The sequence below is a fragment of the Protopterus annectens genome, chromosome 6.part0 (genome assembly GCF_019279795.1).
Source record: "Protopterus annectens isolate FY-2018-M chromosome 6.part0, PAN1.0, whole genome shotgun sequence".
Taxonomy (NCBI): domain Eukaryota; kingdom Metazoa; phylum Chordata; order Ceratodontiformes; family Protopteridae; genus Protopterus; species Protopterus annectens.
Window position 1 is genome coordinate 1,201,288,609 of NC_056737.1, and position 26,114 is coordinate 1,201,314,722.

General features: G+C 39.8%; 1 protein-coding gene across 5 annotated transcripts in view; it reads left to right on the top strand.

Moving 5' to 3' along the window:
- The window catches only part of LOC122804756 (sodium channel protein type 2 subunit alpha-like), a 2,239,151-nt gene that overhangs the window by 2,010,438 nt on the left and 202,599 nt on the right, over positions 1-26,114 (top strand). For all 5 annotated transcript variants that reach the window (XM_044074821.1, XM_044074820.1, XM_044074819.1 and 2 more), the window contains 2 exons: positions 8,861-9,142; positions 10,555-10,608. In XM_044074821.1, the coding sequence (XP_043930756.1) occupies positions 8,861-9,142; positions 10,555-10,608 (336 nt within the window). The remainder of the gene's footprint in view (positions 1-8,860; positions 9,143-10,554; positions 10,609-26,114) is intronic.

A 26,114-nucleotide genomic window follows, 5' to 3' on the forward strand; every position in this document is an offset into this window, starting at 1 on the left:
CGCAGAATCAAGGTAGCAGAGAGCCTCTTTCTGACAAACCCTTCCAGCATCCCTGAGATGTTGCCCGATTGTCCACCTTCGGAGGCAGTTGGGGGGAAATTATCGCTGTACCCAATAGCCTGGCTTTCCCTTTCTCAAGACAAATGGGTACAGTCGATTATATCTGAGGGTTACAAAATTCCCTTTATTCAAACCCCAATTCAGCAAAAGGGAACCCTTCCAGACGTTCCACCCGGTCTAAGGGCTCTAGCAGTACTAGAAATATCAAAACTGCTAGCAAAAACAGCCATCCAGCCAGTCCCAGCGGACCAAATAGGATCCGGAATCTACTCAAGGTTCTTTTTAGTTCCAAAAAAGACAGGGGACTGGAGACCAATATTAGATCTGAGCAAACTAAACAAGTTTGTAAAGAAATCAAGATTCCGGATGGTCACGCTTCAGTCCATTCTACCCTTTCTGGGCAAGGACAATTGGATGTGCTCGATAGATCTTCAGGATGCATACTATCACATAAAAATTCACAGACGCTCCAGAAGATTTCTCCGCTTTCGGCTGGGGACCAGTCACTTCCAATTCAGAGCCCTGCCCTTTGGACTCACTACAGCCCCCCAGAGTGTTCACCAAATGTATGGCAGCGGTTACGGCTCACCTGAGACGTCAAGGATTCCAGGTGTTTCCATATCTAGACGACTGGCTCCTCACTGCCACCACCAAGCATCAACTTCTCCAAGCCAGAGATTACACTATTCACATTTGCAGAGGGCTAGGGATTTCTATAAATTTAGAAAAATCTGCCTTGTCGCCTTGTCAATCTATTACTTTTATAGGCGCAAAATTGGACACCGTACAACTTTCAGCAAAGTTAACAGACCAAAGGAACTTGGACATTCAAAGACATATCCAGGTGATTCTTCTCAGCAACAGAATTCAGGCCAGATTTGCTCTGAAAGTATTGGGTCTTATGGCGGCCGCCATAACACTTCTTCCCTTTGCCCACTTTTACATGCGTCTTCTACAATGGATGCTATTCGCCCAATGGTCTTTTCAACAACTTCCCATGCGTCACAAGATCATAGTAACTCCAACTTGCAAAAGGCTTCTGACCTGGTGGATGTCGTCCCCTCAAGTCCATCAGGGCAGACCCTTTGTTCCTCCTGCCCCGGTTGCCACAGTTACATCGGACGCCTCCCTGATCGGGTGGGGAGGCATTATCAGGGCAGAATGGTCCATGGCACTTGGCAACTTTTCGAATACCATCTGCACATAAATGTCCTGGAGATGAGAGTGGTGCTTTTAACGTTGCAAGCCCTCAACGACTCTCTTCCCCTGGGAACTATTGCAGTCCAAACGGACAATATGTCCGTAGTGTGGGATATCAACAAACAGGGCGGAACCAAGTCCTATCCACTGTGTCGAGAGGCTCTCAGACTTTGGCAATGGGCAATCTCTTCTCAGCGGTTTCTGATAGCAACGCATATCCCCGGGAAATCCAACATCATAGCGGACAGATTGAGCAGAGCTATTCTCATGCCTCACGAGTGGTCTCTCAAACAATCAGCAACGGAAGAGATTTTTCAGAAGTGAGGCCTTCCTTGCTGCGATCTTTTTGCTACACCTCAAAACAGCAAATGCCCAGACTTCTTCGCTCTCTTCCCCTTTCAAGGCCATCCCCCCAGAAATGCTCTAACCCAAGATTGGCCCCGGGGACTTCTTTATGCCTTTCCCCCCTTTCCGCTGATACCTCAAGTAATTCAGAAAGCAACCACCTTGAGAGCCAAGTTGATTCTCATTGCCCCCTATTGGCCTCAACAGATATGGTTTCCGTTCCTACATTGTTATCTCTTGGTACAGCCATGGCATCTGGACCCGGTTCCAGATCTTCTGACCCACCAGTCGGGGCAGCTGCACCAATCCATACTTTCTCTCAACCTCACTGCTTGGTTGCTCCACTTCCATCCTTAGCCAGGCTTCCTATGATTTCTAATCCCGTCCGGAATATCATAGTAGCTTCCCTAAAATCTTCTACCAGAAAGATTTACACTAGTAAATGGCGACGTTTCTCCTTCTGGGCAAAATCTAGAAACATAGACCCCTATACTGCTCTGATTCATTCAGTCTTGGACTTCCTAGCTGAGATTTTTCATTCAGGATCCTCTTCCTCCACAGTAAAAGTTCAGCTGGCAGCCATTTCGAATTTTCATATAGGCCTTTTGGACCACAACATTATGTCACATAAACTTTGCAAGGCATTCCTTCGAGGTATCTTTTTATTGAAACCTCCGATTAGAGACCCCCCCACCACAGTGGGATCTAAATTTAATTTTAACATCCTTGATTCTTCCCCCTTTCAAACCTGCAGCTGCCTGTTCTTTGAAATTTCTTTCTTGGAAGACACTTTTTTTAGTCGCCATTACTTCTGCCAGGAGAGTATCTGAGCTTCATGCTCTCTGCATTCGTCCTCCCTATTTAATATTCCACAAAGATAGGGTATCTCTAAGGACTAATCTGTCTTTCTTGCCAAAAGTGGAATCGCAGACGAACCTAAATCAATCCATTGATCTTCCAGTGTTTTTCCCGAATTATACTGATAGAGTGGAACAAAAGTTACATTGTCTTGATGTTCACCACCAACTCAGATATTATCTGGACAAAACTAAACTTTTTAGGAAATCTGATCAACTGTTTCTATCCTATGCAGAGAACAGGAAAGGCTTTCCAGTTTCCAAAGTGACTTTATCTAGATGTCTGTCTTCTGTGATTGCTTACATTTATCAGCTCAGAGGCAAAGAGTTGATTTCTAAGCCAAAAGCCCATTCTACCAGAGCTCTAGCTACATCGACAGCTTTTCAAGCTAGACTTCCAATAGACACTATTTGTGCAGCAGCCACATGGGCCTCTCCTCATACCTTTGTTTCTCATTACAAATTAGACTTGGCCTCCAGAGACAGAGCAAATTTTGGTTCCACCGTTCTCAAGAGTCTGTTCCATTGAGCCACCTAGGATAGAGGTGCTAGGGACGCGGTCCCATCCAGCAAGAATGAAGGCGAGATTGACAACTTAACATTAAGAAGTTATGTACCTACCATAGCATTCCATGTTGTCTTCTCTCGCCTTCTTTCTTGCATCCCGCCCTCCATCCCCCTAGCCTGGTCAGACCGAGAAGATTATGCCTCTTCTATTAAGAGGTTTTATTCCTTCTCTAGCTATTCAGCTTCTAGTGTCACTAGATTAGGTTGATCCTTTCTAGAGGATTATGATCTTATTTAGTATTGTTACTTTTTCTTCCTCCTCTACAGTTGGAAGAATATATTACTATTTCCTTAGCTACCAAACGAGATCTGGGTGGTCTCCGCCTTGCATCATGGGATATAGGGTTGCCTCGAGCTGGTAAAATTAGCTCTCGAGCTTAGCAAGTGCCGAGTCGGAGCCGAGGATCGGCTCCAAACCCATCCAGCAAGAAAGAAGGTGAGAGAAGACAACTAACATGGAACGTTATGGTAGGTACATAACTTCTTATTTCATCAGCTGGATGTTCATAGACAATTACGTTTTTATTTGTAGCGGACTAAGGAAATCAGGAAATCAGATCAATTATTCATTCCTTCTCCGAATCCAGGTCAGGCTTACCATTTTCCAAAGTAACACTCTGTAATTGAATTACTAGCTGTATAGCTCATGTTTACAATTCTGAGGATAGACCTCTGCCCTTTACAAGGCTCATTCTACCAGATCTCAGTCTACCTCGGCAGCCTTTCAAACCAGGGTCCCACTTGATAATATTTGTGCAGCAGCAACGTGGGCTACCCCTCACACTTTTATTACTCATTACAAATTGGATTTAACCTCCAGGGGTAGAGCATCATTTGGTTCCATAGTACTCAGGAGTATTTTTCCTTGAGCCACCCAAGAATAAGGCGCTAGGGATGCTGTCCCATATGTAAGAATGAAGGCGAGATAGGACTACAGAACATAAATAAGTTATGTACTCACTGTAACGTTCCATGTTTGTAGTCCATCTCACCCTTCATTTTTACAAACCCATACTCCTACCCTCAGCCTGGAAGCACCTGGAGACAGAAAAATATTATTATCTTTTTTATGGAGACCTTTTAGTATTGTCTTCTTTTGTATATTTGTTATTGTCTCCCCTAGTTAGCAGCAAACAAGATCTGGGGATTGTACTGGTGCACCATGGGATACCTACCTAGCCATGAGCCAACTAGAAGACTTCCACCTTGTAAATAGGCTGAGTCGGTTCCGATCTCATATGTAAGAATGCCTTGTATATCAGGCAGAGATCGCCTCTGAGTAGCCAGTATGCAGCCGAGTACAGCTGAAGTTTTTTTAGCCTGGTAGCATAGGGCATGTGTTTTAGGCCCATTATCCTCTTGGTGAGGTATTTTTGAGGCCTCTCCAGTTGTTGCAGGTGCCTAGTAAGGTACATCCCGAATGGGGCATTGTACTCAATAATGAGTCTAATGAGTGATGAGCAGAGGGGGACAAAAGCTTCCTTTTTTTCTAGATGCAAACCCCCTTCGTGATAAGGTGGGCCATGCAGAAGGATTTTCTAACCACTTTAGCTATGTGGTTATTGAAGGATAGTTTACTATCCACATAGATCCCTAGGTCTCCTATCACACTCTCTGTGTTAAGTGCCACCTATATAGTAATTCGTAGGTACTTGGTTTTTCCCGAAAGGGATGACAATGCACTTTTTGGCATTTAGCTTGAAGCCATGATTTTTGGCACCATGTATCAGTTTCAGTGAGACCCTTTTGAAGGATATGTGCATCAGTAGGAGTCTCAATTATGGCACCCAGTTTGCAGTTGTCTGCAAATGTTTTTAGCTATAGTCCCTTTGTGTTGGCTTGTACCTCGGAGAAGTAAATACTGAACAGGAGTGGTCCCAAGAATGAGCCCTGGGGTAGTCCACTTGTCACAGGTTTGGAGTCAGACATAGCATTTCCTATTTTCATTTTATGGGTTCTGTCTGTGAGCCAGTTAGCAACCCATCTTGTAATGTAGGGGTTTATATCTAGGTTAGTGAGTTTGTCTATAATTCCCAAGTGGGGAATGGTATCAAAGGTTTTCACAAGGTCAAGGTATGCCGTGTGGACCACCTTTCCCTCATCGATTGCTTTGGTGACCATCTTGAAAAAGTCAACTAGGTTTAGGAGACATGACCTGCCCTTTACGAAACTAAACTGGATAGGGTCTAGGGTTTGTACATTCCCAGTGTTGTTGTTTATGAGTTCCATGATGATGCGCTCTATGGCCTTGCAGACTAGGCTCGTCAGGCTGATGGGGCGATAGTTCCCGGGGTCGGAGGTGGCGCCTCCCTTGTGAAGCGGGACAACCCTTGCCATGCACCACTCAGTGGGCACATAGCCTGAGGTGAGGCTGTGGTTGAACATGGTATTTAGGTGAGGGATTAGTTTGTTTTGGAGTTCATGTAACACGCAGCCTGGGATGCTATCTGGTCTCATGGATGCTGTGTTTTTTGCTTTAGAAAGTGCCATTTTCATCTGGGTGTCTGTGATTATGGGGGCAGCGCAATCTTCTGGTATAGATATGGGCCCTTTAGGGGGTGAGGGTGGGGAAAAGTTTGCACTGAACCTATCTGCCAATATATTGGCGATATCACTTGGTTTTGTGAGCTTATCCGCGGTGGTGCAGTGGTAGTGTTGTTGCATCACAGCAAGAGGTTCTCCCGTTCGATTCTCGACTGGAGTGTGGGGAGTGCCTTCTGTGTGGAGTCTGCATATCCTCCCCGTGGTTGGGTGGGCGTTTGAAAGACATGCTTTGCCACCTCCATCTTAAGTAGCATAAAGTTTGCTTTGGAGAAGTTTTTCACTGTGGTTTCCTTGTGGGGGTGTGGTATGTGGATATCGAGGGTGATGAATTTATGGTCTGATGTAACCAACAACGGATTTACCTCGGGTATGGAGCACTTATCCCCCATGTTGGTGATGACCAGGTCCAGGCTATTGTTGCCCCTTTAGGGGTGTTGATAAGCTTGTCCAAAGCATTTGAGTTAATGTATACCAGGAAGCGTTGCGCAAAGGTATTAGTGCTTGAGTAGTTTTCCCAGTTGATGTTTGGGTAATTGAAATCACCCAGTATTAGGGTGTTTGGTTGGACCCTCATGTTTTCCAGTAACTCGAGGAATGAGGAGCAGGGATCTTGGAGCAGGGATGATGATCTGTAGCAAGCTACAATCTGGACTGAAGTTTTGCCCATTGTCAGTTGCACTTGGATGATCTCTGAAGCATCATACTTTGCAACTAGTCTGGAGGTGTGGTTATACTTGATGAGTATGGATTGTCCAGCCTGGTGAGTGGGACATTAGTGTGCCTGACTATGGAGGCCCCTATTACAAGTGCGTTAGGTATGATGTTATGCCTTATGGGCTGTGGTTGTGTAGCACACTGGCTTTAGAGGTTATGTGTTGATTGCAGTGTGTTTGTGGATGTATGGTGCTTGCATGTCTGCTTTGGAGGTCTCTATTGTTTCCACAGATTTTTATTTAGAGCCTCTGAGTATCTCTTTGTGTATCTATGTGTGGGATTTGCAGTTGCAGGTGTGGTGGGTCTATGTGTAGTAAGTGGGGTGTTGCAGATTTTTACCATCTCCTCTTGACTGTCTATTCCAGTCGTGGCTGGAGAGAGCTTTACCTCAAGTTTGGCTGTGTAAGTGCATCTCTCACAGATTTTGGTGTTGTGTGGTAGTAGGAGAGGGTTGTCTGTGTACATGAGGCAGTTATGACATTGCCTCAGGATGCCCAGAGTCATCAGGTGAACAGGAGAATACACTGGGGACTGGCCTTTGGATATGCCTGATTGGGTTGAGGAGCTTTTTCTTGTAAAGCTGGAGGGGGAGAGTAATTTGACTGTTCCCTACAGACAAATGTTGGGGATCGAGTATTATAGTTTATTTGCGTTTCTGTCCGTTTTTGAGCAAGTACTAGTCTGAAAGCACTGATTTGAGTGCTAAAACTGAAAGAACAGGCTAGTACTAAGGGGAAAAACTGAAGAACAGACTCCATGGAGCCGGGAATAGTTTAGCCCTAGCTAACCGCCGCTGCTCTATGTGCAAAACTGCGCAAATGTGTTTTTTTATATCAGAAAGATGAAAGAGATAGAAATTAGCCCAAAATGGCCAATAAAACTAGACTTTCTGGGCTGAAACCACTCCTCCAAGGACAGGTAGGCTGTTCAAAGCTCCCCATTCTCACTGGTGAACAGAGTAACTTCCTACTATCCAAGTAAGGTATGGGCAACACAGAAGCTAAAACACAGTCCAGGTAACAGCAAATATCTGAAAACTGGACTATTCTAGCTTAGAATGGTGGGAAATAGGAAGATTTATTTTGTTTTTTTTTTTTTTTTCAAAGTAAAAACAGATACAGCAGAAAAAACACTTTTAAGGTACAGAAACGGCTATCGCACTTGATTGTGAAGCCAATAACAGTTAAATAATGCAATTTAAGACAAAAACGACTTTTTAAATGCAGGCAGTAAATAAGTACAAATGCAGTTAAAAACAAGATTTTGAGTTTCAGTAAATGCCAGAAACTAAGCGTTTAGGTGGATTTAACAGTAAATAGCAAGAAAAAGCAGAAAATGGCACTTAAACACTCCAAAGTCTCTATTCTCACTCAGGTGCTATAGGTCTCTGCAGAATATCTGGGCAGGATCTTGCTGAGCTGATACAAGCGCAAAAAAAAAACGTGCAAATGCGTTTATTTATATCAGAAAGATGAAAGAGATAGAAATTAGCACAAAATAGCCAATACAACTACAATTTCTGTAGCTGAAACCACTCCACCAAGGACAGGTAGGCTGTTCAAAGCTCCCCACTCTCACTGGTGAACAGAGTAACTTCCTTCTATCCAAGTAAGGTATGGGCAACACAAAAGCTTAAACACAGTCCAGGTAACAACAAATATCTGAAAACTTGGGTCTGTCCTGAGAAGAAAACATTTCTAATTAATTGCATGAGACTGTTAGTCAACAGGTAAGGAAATGTATTATTATAATATGTGCTTTTTGCCAAATTAAAGCAACAAATCCTGAAAGGCATTGTAGAGAAGAATATCATAGACTTCTTGGATGTTTGTTTCAGTGAAACTTCTGCATTTGTGATTAAAAAGCCAAAACCCACCATGTTTCTAACAATGTTCTAATACAAACTCACAGCCTTTTGGGATATTAAAAGGTCTTGTATTTTTCATTACAGCAAACTACCAAGCAAATCCATTCTTTAGTCCTGCAGATTGGAAAGTCAGATAGGATTCAGTGAATAAAATGATTATTCCTATCACATCCCTTGGTCACAGCCTTCTGAGAACCTAAGTTATTTTTGCAAGTTAGCATGGAAATTTATAACACCAGTCACTGCTATCCTCTCTGTTTCATTTTTAGTAGCCTTGTTTTATTTTATTTTCTGTTTAACTATCCATTTCTTTTTTGTTTGTTTGTTTTCTTCTACAGTAAACAAATTCTGTGACATCATCATTCCAATACAAGGTTTTTATTTTGCTTTTTGTTTTAAATACATCAGTTTCCTCTACCACAGTTATCCATTTGCATTTTATTAGTTCCTCCCTTTTTGCTGTTCTTTTGTTTTGCATGTACTCCATAATGTGCTTCATTTACCTTAACTGTAGCCAAATAGATCAGTAGTAGAACCTTTGTGATATATTCCAGAGTTTTCCAAACGCCTTTAAAACACTGTGTCTGTTTTATTCCAGAGAAGTTTTCCAAATTCCTTTAACACTGTGTCAGTTTCTGTAGTATTGTTTTGAAGTAATGCCACAATAATATTCTGAATTTCTTTTTTCACTGATTTGCTGCTTTAGGTTGTCGTCAATGCCCTTATAGGTGCAATCCCATCCATCATGAATGTGCTTCTTGTCTGCCTTATATTCTGGCTAATTTTCAGCATAATGGGTGTGAATCTGTTTGCTGGAAAGTATTACTACTGTGTTAACACCACAACTGATGAACGATTCCCTGTTAGCCACATCAATAATTTAACGGACTGTATGAAAATTATAGAAAATAATGGAGATGCCCGCTGGAAAAATGTCAAAATCAACTTTGATAATGTAGGCGCCGGCTACCTTGCTTTGTTGCAGGTTGTAAGTACTACTGATTTGCATTTTGCCTTGTTCAGATTAATGTTTCTGATGTAATCAGTTGATGTGCTTTATATGTTGCTAATCCTATTTAAGTAATTATAGAAGTAGAGACAGTAATTTGTATGAAGTATAACTTTAGCCGTGAGGTAACATTTCAAGACTTTTTATAAACCACCTTGAAATATCTTGCATCATCAATTTCTCTCTCTCAAGCTGAATATTCCCTCTGTATGGTAACGGTCACTGCCTTAGAAGTGATAAAGGTGTTATTGTCTTTACTAGCATTGATGGTTTGGAAGTTTCTGTGGTGTTAGGCTACTTGCCCCAGTAAAGTTGATGCTTGTAACACAACACTTGGCACGTCTAAAGTTAGCTTGTGTGCACTTTTGAGACCTATTTAGTCATTAGAAAGTAAAGAGTAACACTATTTGTTGTCATTCAGAAAACATATTTTACTTTTTGTTATAAATGTCTTCATTTTTTATTGCAGCTTTATAGGAAAAGTATTGGGCTATGCTTCAGTTAGTCACAAGGTCAACATCAAGTCTATAACCTAAAACTGAGAAATATACATTACCACTCTATACCCTGTAATTTTAATAAGGATGGTAGCTGATAAATCGCCAAAATTTCAAAAGATGATGATCATTTTGGTAAACTACCTTGCAGGGTATGTGCTTGTGTCACATGGTATGTGCCAGAAATCCCATCAACCTTCACACTACAGCTGTTTGGTACCAGAAGGTGCCGAATCAAAAATTCATTCTTTTGTTAGTTATTTTTATTAGGTGGTGACATTTTAGCTGAGAAGGGGAGCATCCTTAGACACAATGATTTTCACTAATTCTGTCACACCAACAACATAGTTTCTGCAACTAAATTATATAATAGTAGGATGTATGTAACGGCGTAAAGGGTGTCCAGTGGAATATAATTATCCAGTAGGTCAAGACTGACTGAATACTCTGGAGCCTCATCTCAAGTATGGAGCTTCTGCTACAGATCAAGTTCACTGTTGTATAGCATAATGATTTGATAAGACTATACGCATATCATTTGTCCTGTACTGCAACATACCCACAATGAGAAGGATTAGGAACTCTGAAAGGCAAAGTGTGTGCCACTTTCCCCGTGGTCACTGCATTTCCATTAGTAAATTCACTGTAATTTGTTATTAATGTGTGTCAGACTATAAGATATGCAGAAAACTATGTAGCCCTATGCTAATGTTATGTATAAGCCCCTAGTGTGACTTGAAAATGTGCTCATCATTGTTCACTTCATACTAATAATGAAATTTAAACTTGACTCTACTATACTGGAAGTTACTTTGAAATAATGTTTGTGGGAACTGTTAGTTAACAAAAAGGCTTTTATTTACATATGTATTTATTTATCTGTCCAAATTTTAGGCTACGTTCAAAGGATGGATGGATATTATGTATGCAGCTGTTGACTCCAGAAATGTAAGTATCTGACACATTAGACTAGTTAATGAAATTTGTTGAAGTATTTGAAATATAAAGCATGTACTCATGTCATATTTAACTGATTCTGGATAGTAGTGTACCGCTTCATTTAGGATTCTGAGAATTTGATTTTTGCCTTATATGCTTTAATCTTGGCAATGCCTGTTGTGTTGTTTATTGTTCTGTATCATGGTTGAGCTTTGCTTTACCTACATTTTCCAGATGTGTAAAATCAGATATTACTGACTTTTCAGATGTACTGATGTTTCAGTGCTTTTTTTTTTCAAAGTCAATTCCCTGCCATAAATTCACTGAGTTTACCATTTACAAATTAGCTTTCCCAGGTATCATAAACATTACTATTTTAATAGACATTATCTATGTTTATAAGGACAACTTTCGACAGTTAAATTGGCATGTATTGAGTGCTTCAATGCTTCAACCCTGATCACAAAGGCATTATCGGCATGTGATATCCTTTGTGACTTCATAAGTCAGTATTGATACAGCACTCTTACACCACCAGCACCTGGTGATTGCACTCAGTAACAGCTTGTACCCAGGGTAACTGCATCCATTGCCCCACTCTAGTTACAGCTTTGAGGACTTATGAATCTCCTGCATGTTCATAAGTCAAAGAGTACCAGAAATGCAAGGTCTAGAGAACTGAATTTTGTCTGTGACTTAAACAGAACATGCTGGAGAGAAAGATATGTGTCCCAGAGACTGCCCCTCCTATGGAACAGGCTTCCTATTCATATGAAGATGAGTTCATCTATTACCCAGTTTAACAACACTCTAGACTTCTTCTTTCTGCTTTTTCCCGGTTAGGGGTCCCCACAGCGGATCATCTGTCCGCTCATGATTGGCAGTGGAATTTTACGGTGTCAAGTTGCCAGCCCGGCGCCCAACCTTCCACAGAAGGCACACACACACACACACACACACACACACACACACACACACACACACACACACACACACACACACACACACACCTAGGGCCACTTTAGAGTGTCCAATCCACCTACTGCATGTCTTTGGGATATGGGAGGAAACCAGAGCCCCTGGAGGAAACCCACCTGACCAGAGGGAGGACATGCAGACTCCGTACAGAAGGCACCCCAGCCAAGAATCAAACCGGAGAACCTCTTGCTGTGAGGCGGCACCGCTAACTGCTGCACCACCATGGCCGCCCAACAACACCCTAGACTATTGGATGAGAAATAGGAAATTTATACCGGGCCTGGCACCCAAGTCCCTTGTGGAGAGAGGTGGCTTATAAATGCTGGCCCTCAATGTCCTGCATGGATAAAGCACATCATTATTCCTCCAAGAAGACACCTACCAGTCCCACATTCATGCTTCACTTATGGTGGTCACCTCCCTACAACACACATTCATGCTTCACTTATGGTGGTCACCACCCTACAACACACATTCATGCTTCACTTATGGTGGTCACCTCCCTACAACACACATTCATGCATCACTTAAGGTGGTCACCTCCCTACAACACACATTCATGCTTCATTTATGGTGGTCACCTCCCTACAATACACATTCATGCTTCACTTATTGTGGTCACCTCCCTACAACACACATTCATGCTTCACTTAAGGTGGTCACCTCCCTACAACACACGTTCATATTTGAGTTATGGTGGTCACCTCCCTACAACATGCATTCATGATTCATTTATGGTGGTCACATCCCTGCAACATGATTTCATGCTTCACTTATGGTGGTCGCTTCCCTACAGCATGCATTCACTCTTCACTTATGGTGGTCACCCCCCTACAACAACCATTCACGCTTGTGGTAACCTCCTTCTGCACCTTACTGAGTCTAAGCCTTAAGACTAGTTTCACTGAAATCTTGTCTCTCAAAGCTCACTCACCAAGACTTTTAATCGTCTTAATTCTTTCTGAGTTCCCAGTCACCAGACCCTCTTCTATGTTACCATACTGGCATTCATATTCATTTCCTGCCCTTTGCAATAACCCTTCCTGTCTGTAATCCTCCTTCTCCATTTCAATCTTCCTAGCCTTTCTCACAGTCAGTATTGGTTGTCTTCCTCCTTATGCTGGCTGTCTTAATCTCTTTTTTCATTCTGCCTGTGCTCTTCCTGCAAGACTTTTTGACTTTTCTCTCAGTTCTGCCATCTACACTTCCTGACTGGCAGTTTTTCTCCCTGGCCATTCTGTCCTCTTATCTGTGTGGTGCTGTATTCTGTATTCCACTTCAGCTCCAGCTAGCCTTCATCACTGGTCAGTATTGTGTACACTGGTCCTTCCACCTTGGATGGCTTCTCCTGTACTCTGTTGTGGGTATATCTTACATGTTCTTTTTACAACTTACTCATCTGCACCTTACTCTCCTCTACACCCGTGAAAGACTCTCTCTCTACCTCCTCTTGCCCCTGATTTCTCCCTGTATTTCTCTCCCTAGTCTGTCTTCCACTCTTCTGCTTCTTCCTATCTCATCTTTGTCTGTCCTTTGTCATCCAACTCGCCATTCTACTACTGACTATATTCCGTTTGTTCTTTCACAAAGCTTTCCCGTTCTCCTACTGACGCCGCATAATCTGCTACTCAAGGCTGCCTGAGTCAAGCAGCTGCTTCACATTTAAACCACCAGACAAATGTCTCTCCCAGTCTTGTTATTAAATCTCTGCTGTTCCTTCCACAGCCCATGTTTGGATTGTTCATTTTTTCTCTTAGTATTACTATTATTATCATCATTATCATTGTTATTATTTTCATTTCTGGAACTTTCTGTCTTTTAAGCAGAAAACTTATGTTAATTTAGAGCAGAGGACTGATCATTATGGCTCCAATTCCAAAAGACTTCCTGTACTGTTTCGTGACCACTTACACTGAGATCAGATGTTTTGAAATCTGGTCCACGTAGTAAGCCTGTTTATAGATAGGCTTACACTGAAGTAGGTCACTTACACTGAAAGCAAATGTTTTGGAATCTGGCCCCTCTAGTAAGCCAGTTTACAGTTAGGCCTTACAATGAAGTAAGTGACTTGCACTGAGATCAGCTATTTTGGAATCTTGCCCTTTGACTTCATTTGCCTTAAAATTTCTTAGGAAAAAAGAGCAAATAAACCTATAATTTCTTTCTAATGAGGTAATTTTACATGTCTTTCAGTAGCAGAAAATCAGTTCACATCTAATTCTATTTAATACATATCTACCTCATTATCGTGAAAGTAAAAAAAAATAATGCAAGAGATTGAAAGGTTAGTGTAATTTTGACTTATTTGCTCAAATAGTCTACATTAACTATATACTAGAAAATAAATATGCACGATCCATAAACCCAAATCATAATGGAATATTCTGTAAGATGCCACAATATGAATCACAAAGCAACAACAGTAAATGGACCATTATAAAGCAACAAACTAAACTAAAACTAGATGATTATTAATATGTGCTTGGCTTAGAGTTGAATAAAGAAGATAATCAGTCTTTGTTTCATTGTGCTTTATACAGCTATATTTCAAGGATAAAGTATGATGTCAGCAAATCTAATTCTCATTTGATGTCAGCTGTGCTGCAGATACCATATTATATACTGCACCTTGAGCTGTAAGCCACTGGAAAGCAAATGGGTCTATATTAGAACATCGAAGTTTCAAAACTTCGAATGTTCTAATATCGAACTCTATTCAGCGAAACCTGAAAACATCGAACATACAGAACAGCGAAATTTTTCCTTAGGAAAAAATCGTTGTTCCAAAACACATACACACAACACAAGCACACCAAGCAAACAGCAATCCACACACATGCACCTAAAATCTTACACCTAACCCTAGACTAAACTATACACACACCACTAACTATCCACTTACCTTAACCCAAACCCTAACCCTAAGGTCCATCAATATCGCACACTCACCTCACCCGCGCCCTAACCCTAACTCACCTACCCCACCCTAACCCTCACGGCCACACAATCGCACACTTACCTGACCCGCACCCTAACTCACGTAATCTGCGCTAACCCTCACGTCCACACAATCACACACATACCTACCCCGCACCCTAACCCTAACTCACCTAACCCGCCCTAACCCTCACGTCCACACAATCGCACACATACCTAACCCGCACTCTAACCCTAACTACCCTAACCTGCACTCAGTCGCACACTTACCTGAACCTGACCCGTAACTTTCCACCACAGCGCTGAAAATACCGAAGCAACAGAAACAGACAACCGAATTCTTTCCCTAGGAAAAAAATCGTTTTTTTGTTGCTTCAATATTTTCAGCTTTCGCTGAATAGGGTTCGATATTAGAACATTTGAAGTTTTGAAACTTCGATGTTCTAATATAGACCCAAAGCAAACCATGCTATGTAAACTGTAAACCTACCAAATCATTAATAACTAATTAATCCAGAAGTCAGCAAATGTAATTTAATCAGGGAAAAGATCAAACTATAAACTCCCTTAAATGAAATTGCAGAGCAAACAATTTCTTCCCTGCTGTGCTGCTCCATCATCTCCTATTATTCCTGTGGGGCTTCAGAAGGGATTGAGGATTTCAGGAACTGCACAAAGAGAGAAAGAGGCATCTGCTTTTAAGGTCACAGTTACAGTGAGGAAGGTGTAAACAGAAAATATCAGAACCTTCACAACTAGTAGAGGGGAGGGCTGGGGGTTAAATATTTTTTGTCACTTGTGGATGCATTCATAAAGAAAAAGTGAAGGGTCAGGATGTGAGATTTTTGTTCAGCATGATGAATTCTAGTTTGTCTCCTTGAATGCATTTATGGAACTTGTTTGCTCTTTGCTAAAGCTAGGGTTCTGTTACTAAGAAAACTAGTATTGTATTTCTAAATGTCTGTACATATTTATATTTTTTACTGTGCTGATGCCAGTTGCTAAGGATTTGGATATATTTACACATGCATTATTTTCTGTCAAAATATACAGTAGTTAAAGTCTTGTCTGTAAATGTTAACTTGTATAAAATGGTGTGTACGGTAAATCAGTGCAATCAAATGAATACCACTTTAGTCTCATAAAAATGAAATGTCAAACAACCTTTTTTGTAGTACTTAAAATCAAGAAACAGGTCAGATTTGCCCACTATGTTAAAAAGATGACACCCGATCCCATGTGCAAAAATGAAAAAAAGGGATTGTTGATGGATGGATGGAAAACTGGTTCAGGTAATGGAATTCAGATATATAACTAGCTTCTACAGCCAAAGTAATTACTACCTTTTTACTCCATTTACTTTAGCTGTCGTGTGGGAGCCCTTTACAACTGGGGGGAGGGGTACCCAAGATTTCTTAAATGAATTTTTTACATATTTAAACACTACAACACAGTTTTTAAAGTTTGAAATGACAACTTCATCCACTGAAATACATTTTTTGGATGCATATTTAAGTTGGGATAGTAGAACTTTGGATACAAAAACATATAAGAAACCTGTCCACAAAAATAAATATCTACACAGAAAAAGCATGCATCCTAGCTATACCTTCCAAGGCACAGTGAGGAGTCAACATTGTAGTTAGTAGACTTAGTACTAATGATAGTGCCTATGCAGAACAATTACATGATATAACATGTGAATTTCAGCAGAGAGGATATGATTATAAATTACTGACAGAAGAAAAGGATAAAGTACTTGGAGAGGCAGTAGAGCTAAACCTTATTTGTCAATGGTGTGTGATACCACACATATCTCAAGAAATAATAATAATAATTACTTAAGATATACTACCACCTATAGTAGATGTACATTTGAAGTTGGAAAAATAATAAATAATAACTGGGGTACTTTAACTGTTGTGCCTGAACTGAGTGCCATTATTCCATCACATCCTCTGTTTGCATATAAAAACTCTATTAATTTGAAAAATAAACTATGTTATAAAGACATGCAGCAAGGAAGACGAAATAAACTAGGTTTTAATAAAAAAGGTACTTTTCCCTATATGAACTGTTCTGTATGTAATATTATATGTAAGAACAATACATTTGTGCATCCTACTACACGTAAATTATATATTTTTTTATGTACAGGTACTTGTAATACAACTAATATAGTGCATTTAGCTACTTATAATAAATGTCCTTGTTTTTCTGTAGGAAAATCTACTAGGAGGCGAACGTATTATAGAACATAGATTGGACATAGAAAGGTCCGTTTTAACTAATGCCATTGCTAAACACTGTGTTGATTCTGGAACCTCACATGCTTTTGGTTTTAGAGTTATAAATGTATGTTCTGTTAATATGACAGGTGATGATAAGAATAATGATCCTGAAATGAATGAATACAGTTAGATTATTAAGCTACAGGCTGTTTGCCTGGTATTAATTCTGTGGTATCAATAAAACCTGTATTGAAACTTAAACAGTTATGTTTAAAATTATATTTTTAATGAAAGTTTTTGTATATGTAGAGTCATCTTGTCTCTTTAACAGGAAGTGTTTTTTTATCAATTTAATTAATTTTGCTATCCGGTTGGCTGTTTATCATCATGTGATTGTTATCCCTTACTTTAAAATGCCAGAATATTTTGATGTAATTTTATCACAGTGAAGAAGGAATAATCCGAAAGCTTTGTGTTTCTTCATTTAACTTTGGCAGTTTGTGGTTTATTTGTTCTTAGACCTTCACAACTTCACATGAAGAATGTTCTTTATTTAATGAACAATAGACAAAAGTCAGTACCTGGATTTTACCCACATCCACACCTAGATAAAATCTGAGCCATTCAGAAAGAACAGAGCAACCTAATAGACTCAGACAATGATTAGGCCTAAGAAGGCTAGATCATGCAGTGCCCTGTTATTTCGCCTGTATTTCATTGAAGATATTAAACATTTGCATTTCTATTAAAATATGCCTTTATAACCTTGGAAAAACACTGATTTTGATGATTTTCACAGATTTAATGAAAACATAACATACCACAACCAATCCAGCAGAGCATAAGCTACTTACCAAAGGAGATGTAACAGTAAACAAAATGCACAAAAAATGCAAACAAGTACATGTCAATCACATAAACTAAAGGAGCCCATGAATTTGGGCTGGCCTCTGAAACCAAGGATAATTATAGATCCTTCTTTAGCTATGTTAAAAAACTAAAGCAAATTTATTGCAAACTTCACTACTGAGACTTCTATTCAAAGCCCTGAAATATGTGAACCCCCCACTGCCCCAATTTTTATATCTGAAGATCATTTATTTAAAGTGCTAAGCAAAACCAAAAATACTCCATGGGACCTGACAGTATACCTGTCTGTTTAAATAATAGTGTTAAACTTGCCCTTCCAGAAATACTTCTTAAACTGTTTAACCTAAGTTTAGCTACTGGTTTTGTCCCTGATGAGTGGCACTCTGCAGTGGTAATACCCCCCCCCCCAAGGGTGACCTTAAAATTGGCTGTAGTAATTACACACCTGTCAGCCTTACAAACTTCATCTGCAAAGCCATGGAACATATTATAAATTACCTCAAACTGTGATATCAGGGATCTTGTTAGACATGCTTCCAAACAGTTTTGCTTTGTGAAGGGTACATCCTGACTATTTCATCTGGTAAACATCTTCAAAAGGTTTATAGAAGCTACATATAAAGGCCATGCAATACACACTGCTTACCTTGACCTGGTCAAGGATTTTGAGACCATTCCCAATGCTGGCATCATACAAAAGCTAAATTCTTTAAAAAGCAAGGTGTATGTGGTAAGATTGGTACTAAACTGGCTAAAAGAGATATCCCACATAGTGTGAGCTGCAGACATCATCATCAGAAAATATGAAAGTGACCAGCAGTGTTCCTTAGGGCTCAGAGTTGGGACCTCTTCTTTTTGGTATTTATTTTTCAGATCTCTAAACAGAAGGCCAAGACCTCTGGTTAACAGAGTTTGCAGACAGTTACAAACTGGAAGTTGTCGTTAAGTCACTCTGTGTCACCCAAACCCTCCAAAAAGAACTCTCCCTAGCAAACTCTTTGTGTACTAAAAATGGGCTCAAACATGGTGTTAAAAGTGCAGTATCATCACTTGGTAGATAACACCTCACCTCATCATCCTCTATGGACAACACACCACTACAAAGTAAGTATTATAATCAGGGACTTAGGTACTTGGGTTAATAGACGCCTCTCTTTGGACCATCATGTGACAATAGGCATCAAGAAATCCTTTAAATTAGTCCAGCTAATTGCCAAAAGAATATCATCAAGATCTAAAGAGATAATCACTTCCTTATACTTGGCCTTATATCTAACCAGTTAGAGCACAGGCATAAGGTCCCTGACTTACCAAAAATGGACTAGAAGCTCTACCCTTTATTTGTTATCTTATAGACTTTTGATGGGAGAGCTCTGTCTCTTTTACCATGCAGTTAGAAACTCAATGTCCTGGACTTCCTGTTTCTCCATAAATCAAATATCTCCATCAATACTAGAACCAGGGGCTTAAATACTCACCAACAGATAAGTAAAGCATGGTGGATTGACAGGTTTACAATCCATTGCCTCCTAAACTTCTGGAATAATCTTAAACTCAGATGTTAAATAGTGCGATTCTATCTTCCTTTAAACATAAATTAGAGATCTGAATGGGTATCCACAAATTTACTTTGGATTGACTGGTACGGTTGTCCTAGAGAAAGAAGGTGTGGTATTGGCAAGGCATGAATGGGCATAAGACTTTGTGGCCTTGGAATATCGATGAATCTATATTTTGTTACTATTTAGGAAGAATAACTTAGAGCAGTTAGTAGTCTTTCTTGCATTGCTTTTAAGCTATCTTTTAAACTGAACATTCAGGTTTGCAACATTTAGAAACGTCTTTATTCTGTTAATAAAATTATCTGATTCTTGGCTGGAACGCCTTCTGTGTGGAGTCTGCATGTCCTCCCCGCTGTCGAATGGCATTTGAAAGACATGTGAATGGGCATGCCTTCATTGAAGGTTGGGCATTGGACTGGCACCTTGGCTCCATAAAAATCTACTGCCAATCACTAGCGGACCGGAGTCCCGCTGTGGCGACCCCTAACCGGGAAAAGCCAAAAGAAGAACAACAAAAACCATTATAGTAGTTGAAACGTATAATTACAATCACTTGTATTTGTTTAGAAATTTGAAACCAATTTTCTAATAACAAGATTAAATTTTAGCCCTTTTAGGTTATCATGTAAGTAATCAGTTCAAAGGGTAGATATCATTAGTGAATATGCTTTATTTCCTAGATACATTTGAACTAACAATATATTGCTAGTTAGGTATACAATGATGGTAAACATTATACCAAACCATACTACTGCTAGACCAGTAGGTCTTCAAACTATAAATCTAAAACTGCATACATTTAATACTATATGGCATGTTTTGCAGGAAGGAACAACAGTGTTTTAAATCCTGTAAATTATATCTGTACAGTAAGTTTTCTTAAGCCATAATAAAATGTCCTATCTCGCCTCCATTCTTACTAGGATGGGTTCGGATCCAATCCTCAGATCTAACTCGGCCTTTATTTCCAAGCTCGAGGTCTCCTGCTAGCTCATGGCTAAACCCCTATCTCAGCATGCACCAGAACCATCCCCAGATCTCGTTTGTTGCCAAACAAGCTAGGGTGTTTGACTGTTAGCTTTGGCTAAGTACCATTTTCTCTTATTACTTATCTAGTATACCTATTACATTTGTTGTGAAATTTTTTCTCTAGTTTAGATTTTGTTCTATTCTATCTGCTTCTGTGTTTTTTTTTTTTTGTGACAGGCCATTGTCTCGCCTTAGGATTGTTTTTTCAATCCCAGCTTTTAATATTCCCTTTTTATTAGCCCTTTTTAGTTAAGGGGTTTAATATACGTTAATATTTGTTTTCTCTTCCTTAAAAACAGGAGGTATCATGGTAGCCTGTTTGGATCCCCAACAAATTCCATATGCAGCAATTTCTATTCCCTCATTCCTTCCCTAGGGAATATCTCAGGGATGCTTTCATCCAGAAATTATCTCAAAGACTACATTATGCTACCCATGGAAGAATTCTCTAACCTCTACTTGGGGTATAAAATACCTAAGCAAACATTTCCAAGCAAAACGTCTGCATTTTCTGAACTTTGTTTCATACTTAAGAGCCATAAAATGACATTGTCCACCATTTCTTAATAGTTTGGGGATTAGGTAGATAAACCCAAAAAAGAGCTGACTGAAAAGCACTTCCAATAAGCTTGGCTTCTATTTTACACCATAACGGGGAGGGGGGGGGTTGTTCATATAAGGATACAGGCAGTACACAAAAGCTGTTTTTGCTATATCTGCTATCCATCCTCTCAATATTTCCTAGGTAAGAATGTAGCTGAGGTTGGGAGATGAAATATCCTGCCTTTTCAAACAAATTGCAGTAATAGTTTCCTGATTCTGTGTAAGTAATGTGAGGATGAGGAAGATGTCCCAACACATAAAGGAGCTTGTGGTAGAACATCATCTACATCACGGACATTCTACTCTACAGTGACTGCCTTAACTTTTGCCAAATGTGTGTTTGGAGAAATAAGCATTCCCTAAGGGGTTTTAGGTTATAAGTTATCATTCCTGAAATTTATTGACACAAATATATGCCTAAGCATTTTGGGGGGGATGTACACAATGGAAACTGGGGCTGCCAAGATGACATGTGGATTTTGTCGTCTGCAGTACTTGCTGGAAACAGCAGGGATATTTCCAACTTTTGAATTACATGCATGCACTGTTTGGTAAGCTGATCTTTTACACTGTTGTTTCTTCTCATCTCCATGTGAACCTATGTCACATTCTTCAAGACTTTTTATTCAAATGAAAACACTCAAAAATACATTTTCACAACCCCCATCCCTATTAATTTAGAACAAACTCACAAAACTATGTACATTTTAAACAAATGATGTTTAACCATCAAGATAGGAGCAATTGCCCCAAATCAGTGGCTGCACCCACAGGCATTACATAATCTAAAATTAAAGTTACCTGTGCTAGAGCACATGATACAGCCTGTGTCCTCTCATACACTGATTTTGGACTGTACTTTTTTATCTCAGTTCCTCTCCCAGATGCTTTCAAAAATATTAACTTTTAGTCCTAAGAAAAAGTGCACTGGCTACCTTCAAATAAAGCTAAATTGCACACTGCTCTATTAAAGTATTGAAGCTGTTGAGGAGGCAACCATTTCTTATCCACTTCTCCCAGCTTCAGATTTTATTTACTTTTCACTGAACCTCTTGCCACTGTACCTTTAAATTTTGCATATCAGAACTTGTCAGTGATTTGGAATGCCTGGATAGGCTTAAAAGGGCCCTTGTAGTTGTTGGCCTAGTAAACACCTATGAACCTATGAACCTATTTCTCTAACAAAGGAGTGCTCAAAACTCTCAAGGTTAATTGCTTTAGCATACAGACATCTGGTCAGCAATGGAAAAAAAACTAACAACTTTGCTGGAATCTTTGTACATTTAATTTAGAAAACAATGTACAGATTTGGCCAACTGCCTTCAGCTGCAAATTCCATGTCTCCCACTGAGAACATTTGGCAACTGAAAAATAAAGTTAATAACTCTGCAGATTCAAGAAACTCAGCATTGTCAATGCTTTTCATAATTTTGTCATATCTTTCAACTCTACCTGCTTAAAATGTCCATAGCTTAAATGGGTCTATATTATAAAATTTAACATTTAGATTGTTGAACATCTAAGCGCCGACACCTAAACTTAAACAGCGAAAGCTGAAAAACATGAACGGCCACTTCCGGGAATATTTTCACAGGGAAAAAAAAAATGCTTGGCTGTCATCAGGAATTTGCTGTTTTCCCCAATGTAGAGCGATCTCAGAGTTGGTATATTTAGTTAGGGAGTGAGGGTGTCCTTCTAATTCTAAACATTAAAGTCATAAATTGGGATATATGCTTTACAGTCCACCTACAAGCTTAAAGTTCAACCAAAATGTTGGTCTTTCTCAGACCCTTTTCTTGCAAAGATATATTTCACAAATGTGACTGATGCTTTATAGTCTCCCATTTGCACACTGTTTCAATGTTGCTGATCTTCTTCCTAAGCACTACTGCCTCCCATCACGAGACACCAGTTCATGTCCAAGATAGTGTAATTATTCTAGTCAGCTGTTGTGCTTTTCTCTATTTCTCAAACATTGTCCCTTGGAACATTGGGGACAGTTTCATTAGCAATGTCTCTCTCTATGAGCTTTGTTGTCATAAGAATGAGAAGCAGAGTCTCTGCTTGCTGGCTCACTCTCAGACAAACTTTTTATTTCCTCCTTAGCCTGCTCTGTGTCAAAAAATGTATTTGTTCCCCCAGGAAAAATATTCTGAAGACTGCTGGATATGCCTTCCCTACCAAATCTCAAGGAGAAATTCCTTGTGCTTCCATAGTTTGCAGAAAAAAAATGTGAACTGCATAATGCCACAAACACATTTCTCCATTAAAAAAAATCATTGCTGGTTCAATTTTTAATTATGCCCAGGTAATTATTTACTTTATAGAGAGATTTTTCACTTCTTTGAGTAAGTGTAACCATGGAGTTGGTATATAAAAGTTTGGGGGTGTGGAGACTTGCCAAAAATGGAGTTTTTCACCCTTTTGGTTTTCAGGCATTTTATTTTGTTCCATTGGAGTTTCAACTTTCAAGAAGTCATTGTTTCACAGTGAAACTGCTGGATACAGCAGCTTGAATCAAATACTTGCATCTCAACATCCTGGAATAAACTTGCTTCTCTTCAGTGTGATATACAGTGAATAATCATTTTCCACAAACACTCTGTTATCTCCAACTTTTTTAATACTTTTACTGTCTGCCAAAATTTTGCCAGGATCAACTCTTTCAGCTGATATGATTGCATCTTTATATATATCATATAGTTCTTGGCTGCTTTCTCATGTACAGGTGTGGAGCAAACATACAATGTGCTCTCTCAGTTAACAAATCATGCTGTGGAACACACGTCCAGTTGCTTATTTGTACTTTCATAAAAGTAATACAGCTTGTTCCTTCCACTTTCTCAGGTACAGAAGAAAATCTGTTTTTTTCTGCATGCTGTGTCTTCTAGCTCTACTATTTTTTGAAGCAGTGCTTTTTGAGAAGCCTCAAATTTAGCCAGTCTTTTTTCTTTAATCATCTCACTTTTGCAGTTTTATCAGTTCATCTGAATAGCTAGTAAAAGCTTCTTTTATTTTTCCAGCCTTTATTATTTGAGTTGATATATTCCTTAAATGTTTCATATATTTACACTGCTGTGAGTAAATTTGATTTATTTATTTTTTTTATTTCTAAATTACTAGAAACCATCTCCTGTACCAAAGATTAAAATTAAACTGCTTTTTGCTGAACAGCTGCAGGATTTTTTCAACCAGAATTTTCTGTTTACCTTTTCTGGTTGATTTTCTTTGAGGTTCTCTGGCTGTTGTTCACTCCCCTGACTTTATATATCCTAACTCTGATACCCCCCTCTAATCAAATATGTTTGCACCTAAACGGAAAAAGCAAAGTAAAATTATGTCTCAGCCTACAGTTAGTGACTCTGTTGGGACCACTGCTCAGTCTGCAAACCACATAACTTTTATTCTGTCTCCCTCTAGTGTAGCTTTGCTGGCCACTTTGGAATGGGGGTTAGATACATCCTGTGAGGCCGTTCCAGTACCTGGCACAGGTATGAGAGAACAAAATCCTTTAGGTACAGGAGTAGTCCAAGGTTAGTGACCCCTTGCCAGGCATAATATTCTTGCCCCAAGTAAGACGTTGTCCTGTTCGATTCTCAGATAAAGCATCTTCTGTGTGGAGACATGCGTGAATGGGCGTACCTTCGTTGAAGGTTGTGCATCAGAGCTGGGAACTCGGCATGTAAAAATCTACTGCCAATCATTAGTGGACCGGAGTTCCGCTGTGGCGACCCCTAACCGGGAAAAGCCGAAAGACACAACAACAACAACTGAAGTTCACAAAAAAAAAAAGAAGAAGCTTCATAATACAGCCAATACTCAGACTTTAGCTCTTTATAAGGCTGATGTGGTTTCCTTAGCTAAGAGTACTCTACTGACATCTAATTCTGATGGTTGCGTTCCCATACGTGGCTCTAGTGCTAGTTTGGCTAGAGTCTTTTTTGTTGTTTCAGAGAATGAGGAGGAATCTAATGAGGACAGTGGTGGCTTCCTAGTTGACGATAAGTCCAGTCACTGATTCTTCAGAAGGTAAACCTGAGCTTAATCAAAACAAATGTTCACTTTTCTTCAGATGTTGCTAGATTTCATGATGTGTTTGTTTGTGAGCACTTAGGATCCACCTCAGAGCTAGGCAGGGTATATGACTTTAAAGAGGATGAGATGCCCGATTATGTGACTATCCTCCCTCCCTTACTGGCCTTTGAAGATGTTTATGAAGTTGCATGCAGGACACTAGTATCTATTCCAGCAGTTCCTAAAAAGGCTAAAAGAAATATAGGATCTCCATGCATATGACAGGTCTCTTTTCTTCTTTGACTGCTGACCCAGTTAAGTCTCCCCAGCTGCCTGGTCAAATAAAAATCTCATGGCTTCATCTAATCTAACACCCCCTGATAAAGATGGAAAATGGGTAGATCTTCAGGGCAAAATGATGCCTCTTTCTAGTAATCTAGCCTTTAGAATGTTAAATTATCAAGGTTATATGTGGAAACCTATTTTACAGTATGCATACAGCTTGGATGATTTTGCTACTTCCTAACCTGCTAAAGTCTTAGATGAATTAAATTGTTTCTAAGTTAACTCAGGTTTCAAAACATGCTTTGAGAGGTGTGCTTGCATGTGCAGATGTGGTCTTGAGAAATGCTGCTTCTGTTGTATTAAGACAGCACTCTTGGTTACATTATCAGAAGTCCTCCAGTGATTTTTAAGCTGAAATTTTGAATGCACCTTTAAGTTCTAAATTTGTGTTAGGGTCCCCTGTTATACAGATTCTCAATGTGTGAGATGATAGAGGCAAATTAATGCATGGGGTATCTAGACTATTTCATGTACCCAAGTTTTCCCCTAACAAGGTGCCTTTCTTCAAGGGGCAGAACAAGCAAATCTCCCAACCAAACAAAAGTCATGAATCCAAAAAGAAATGATAGGAAGATAAATCTTCAGAACCAAACAAGAGGGGCTCCTTTTCTACAAAAAGAGTAACCCCTGCAAAGGAATAGCTATGCTGAGTCACAGACCATGCCTACCCATGCCCCTCCTGCCCTTCTTTCTCTTCCACCTTCCCCCAAGCTCTTTCTCCACCCTGCATCCTGTCCACAGATAGTCTCATTCAATTGGTTTCTGAGAATAATTCAAAGAGGATACACTTGGCAGTGGATAGAAAATCCTCCCCCTTTCAGGGGAATTTCCACACACCCACTGAATCAGACAGAGCTGTTTCCCCCCAGTGCTCTATCGCATGGTCGAAGCAGGGATCATGAACCAGTGCCCGTGATACACAAAGACAAAGGGTTTTACTACAGAA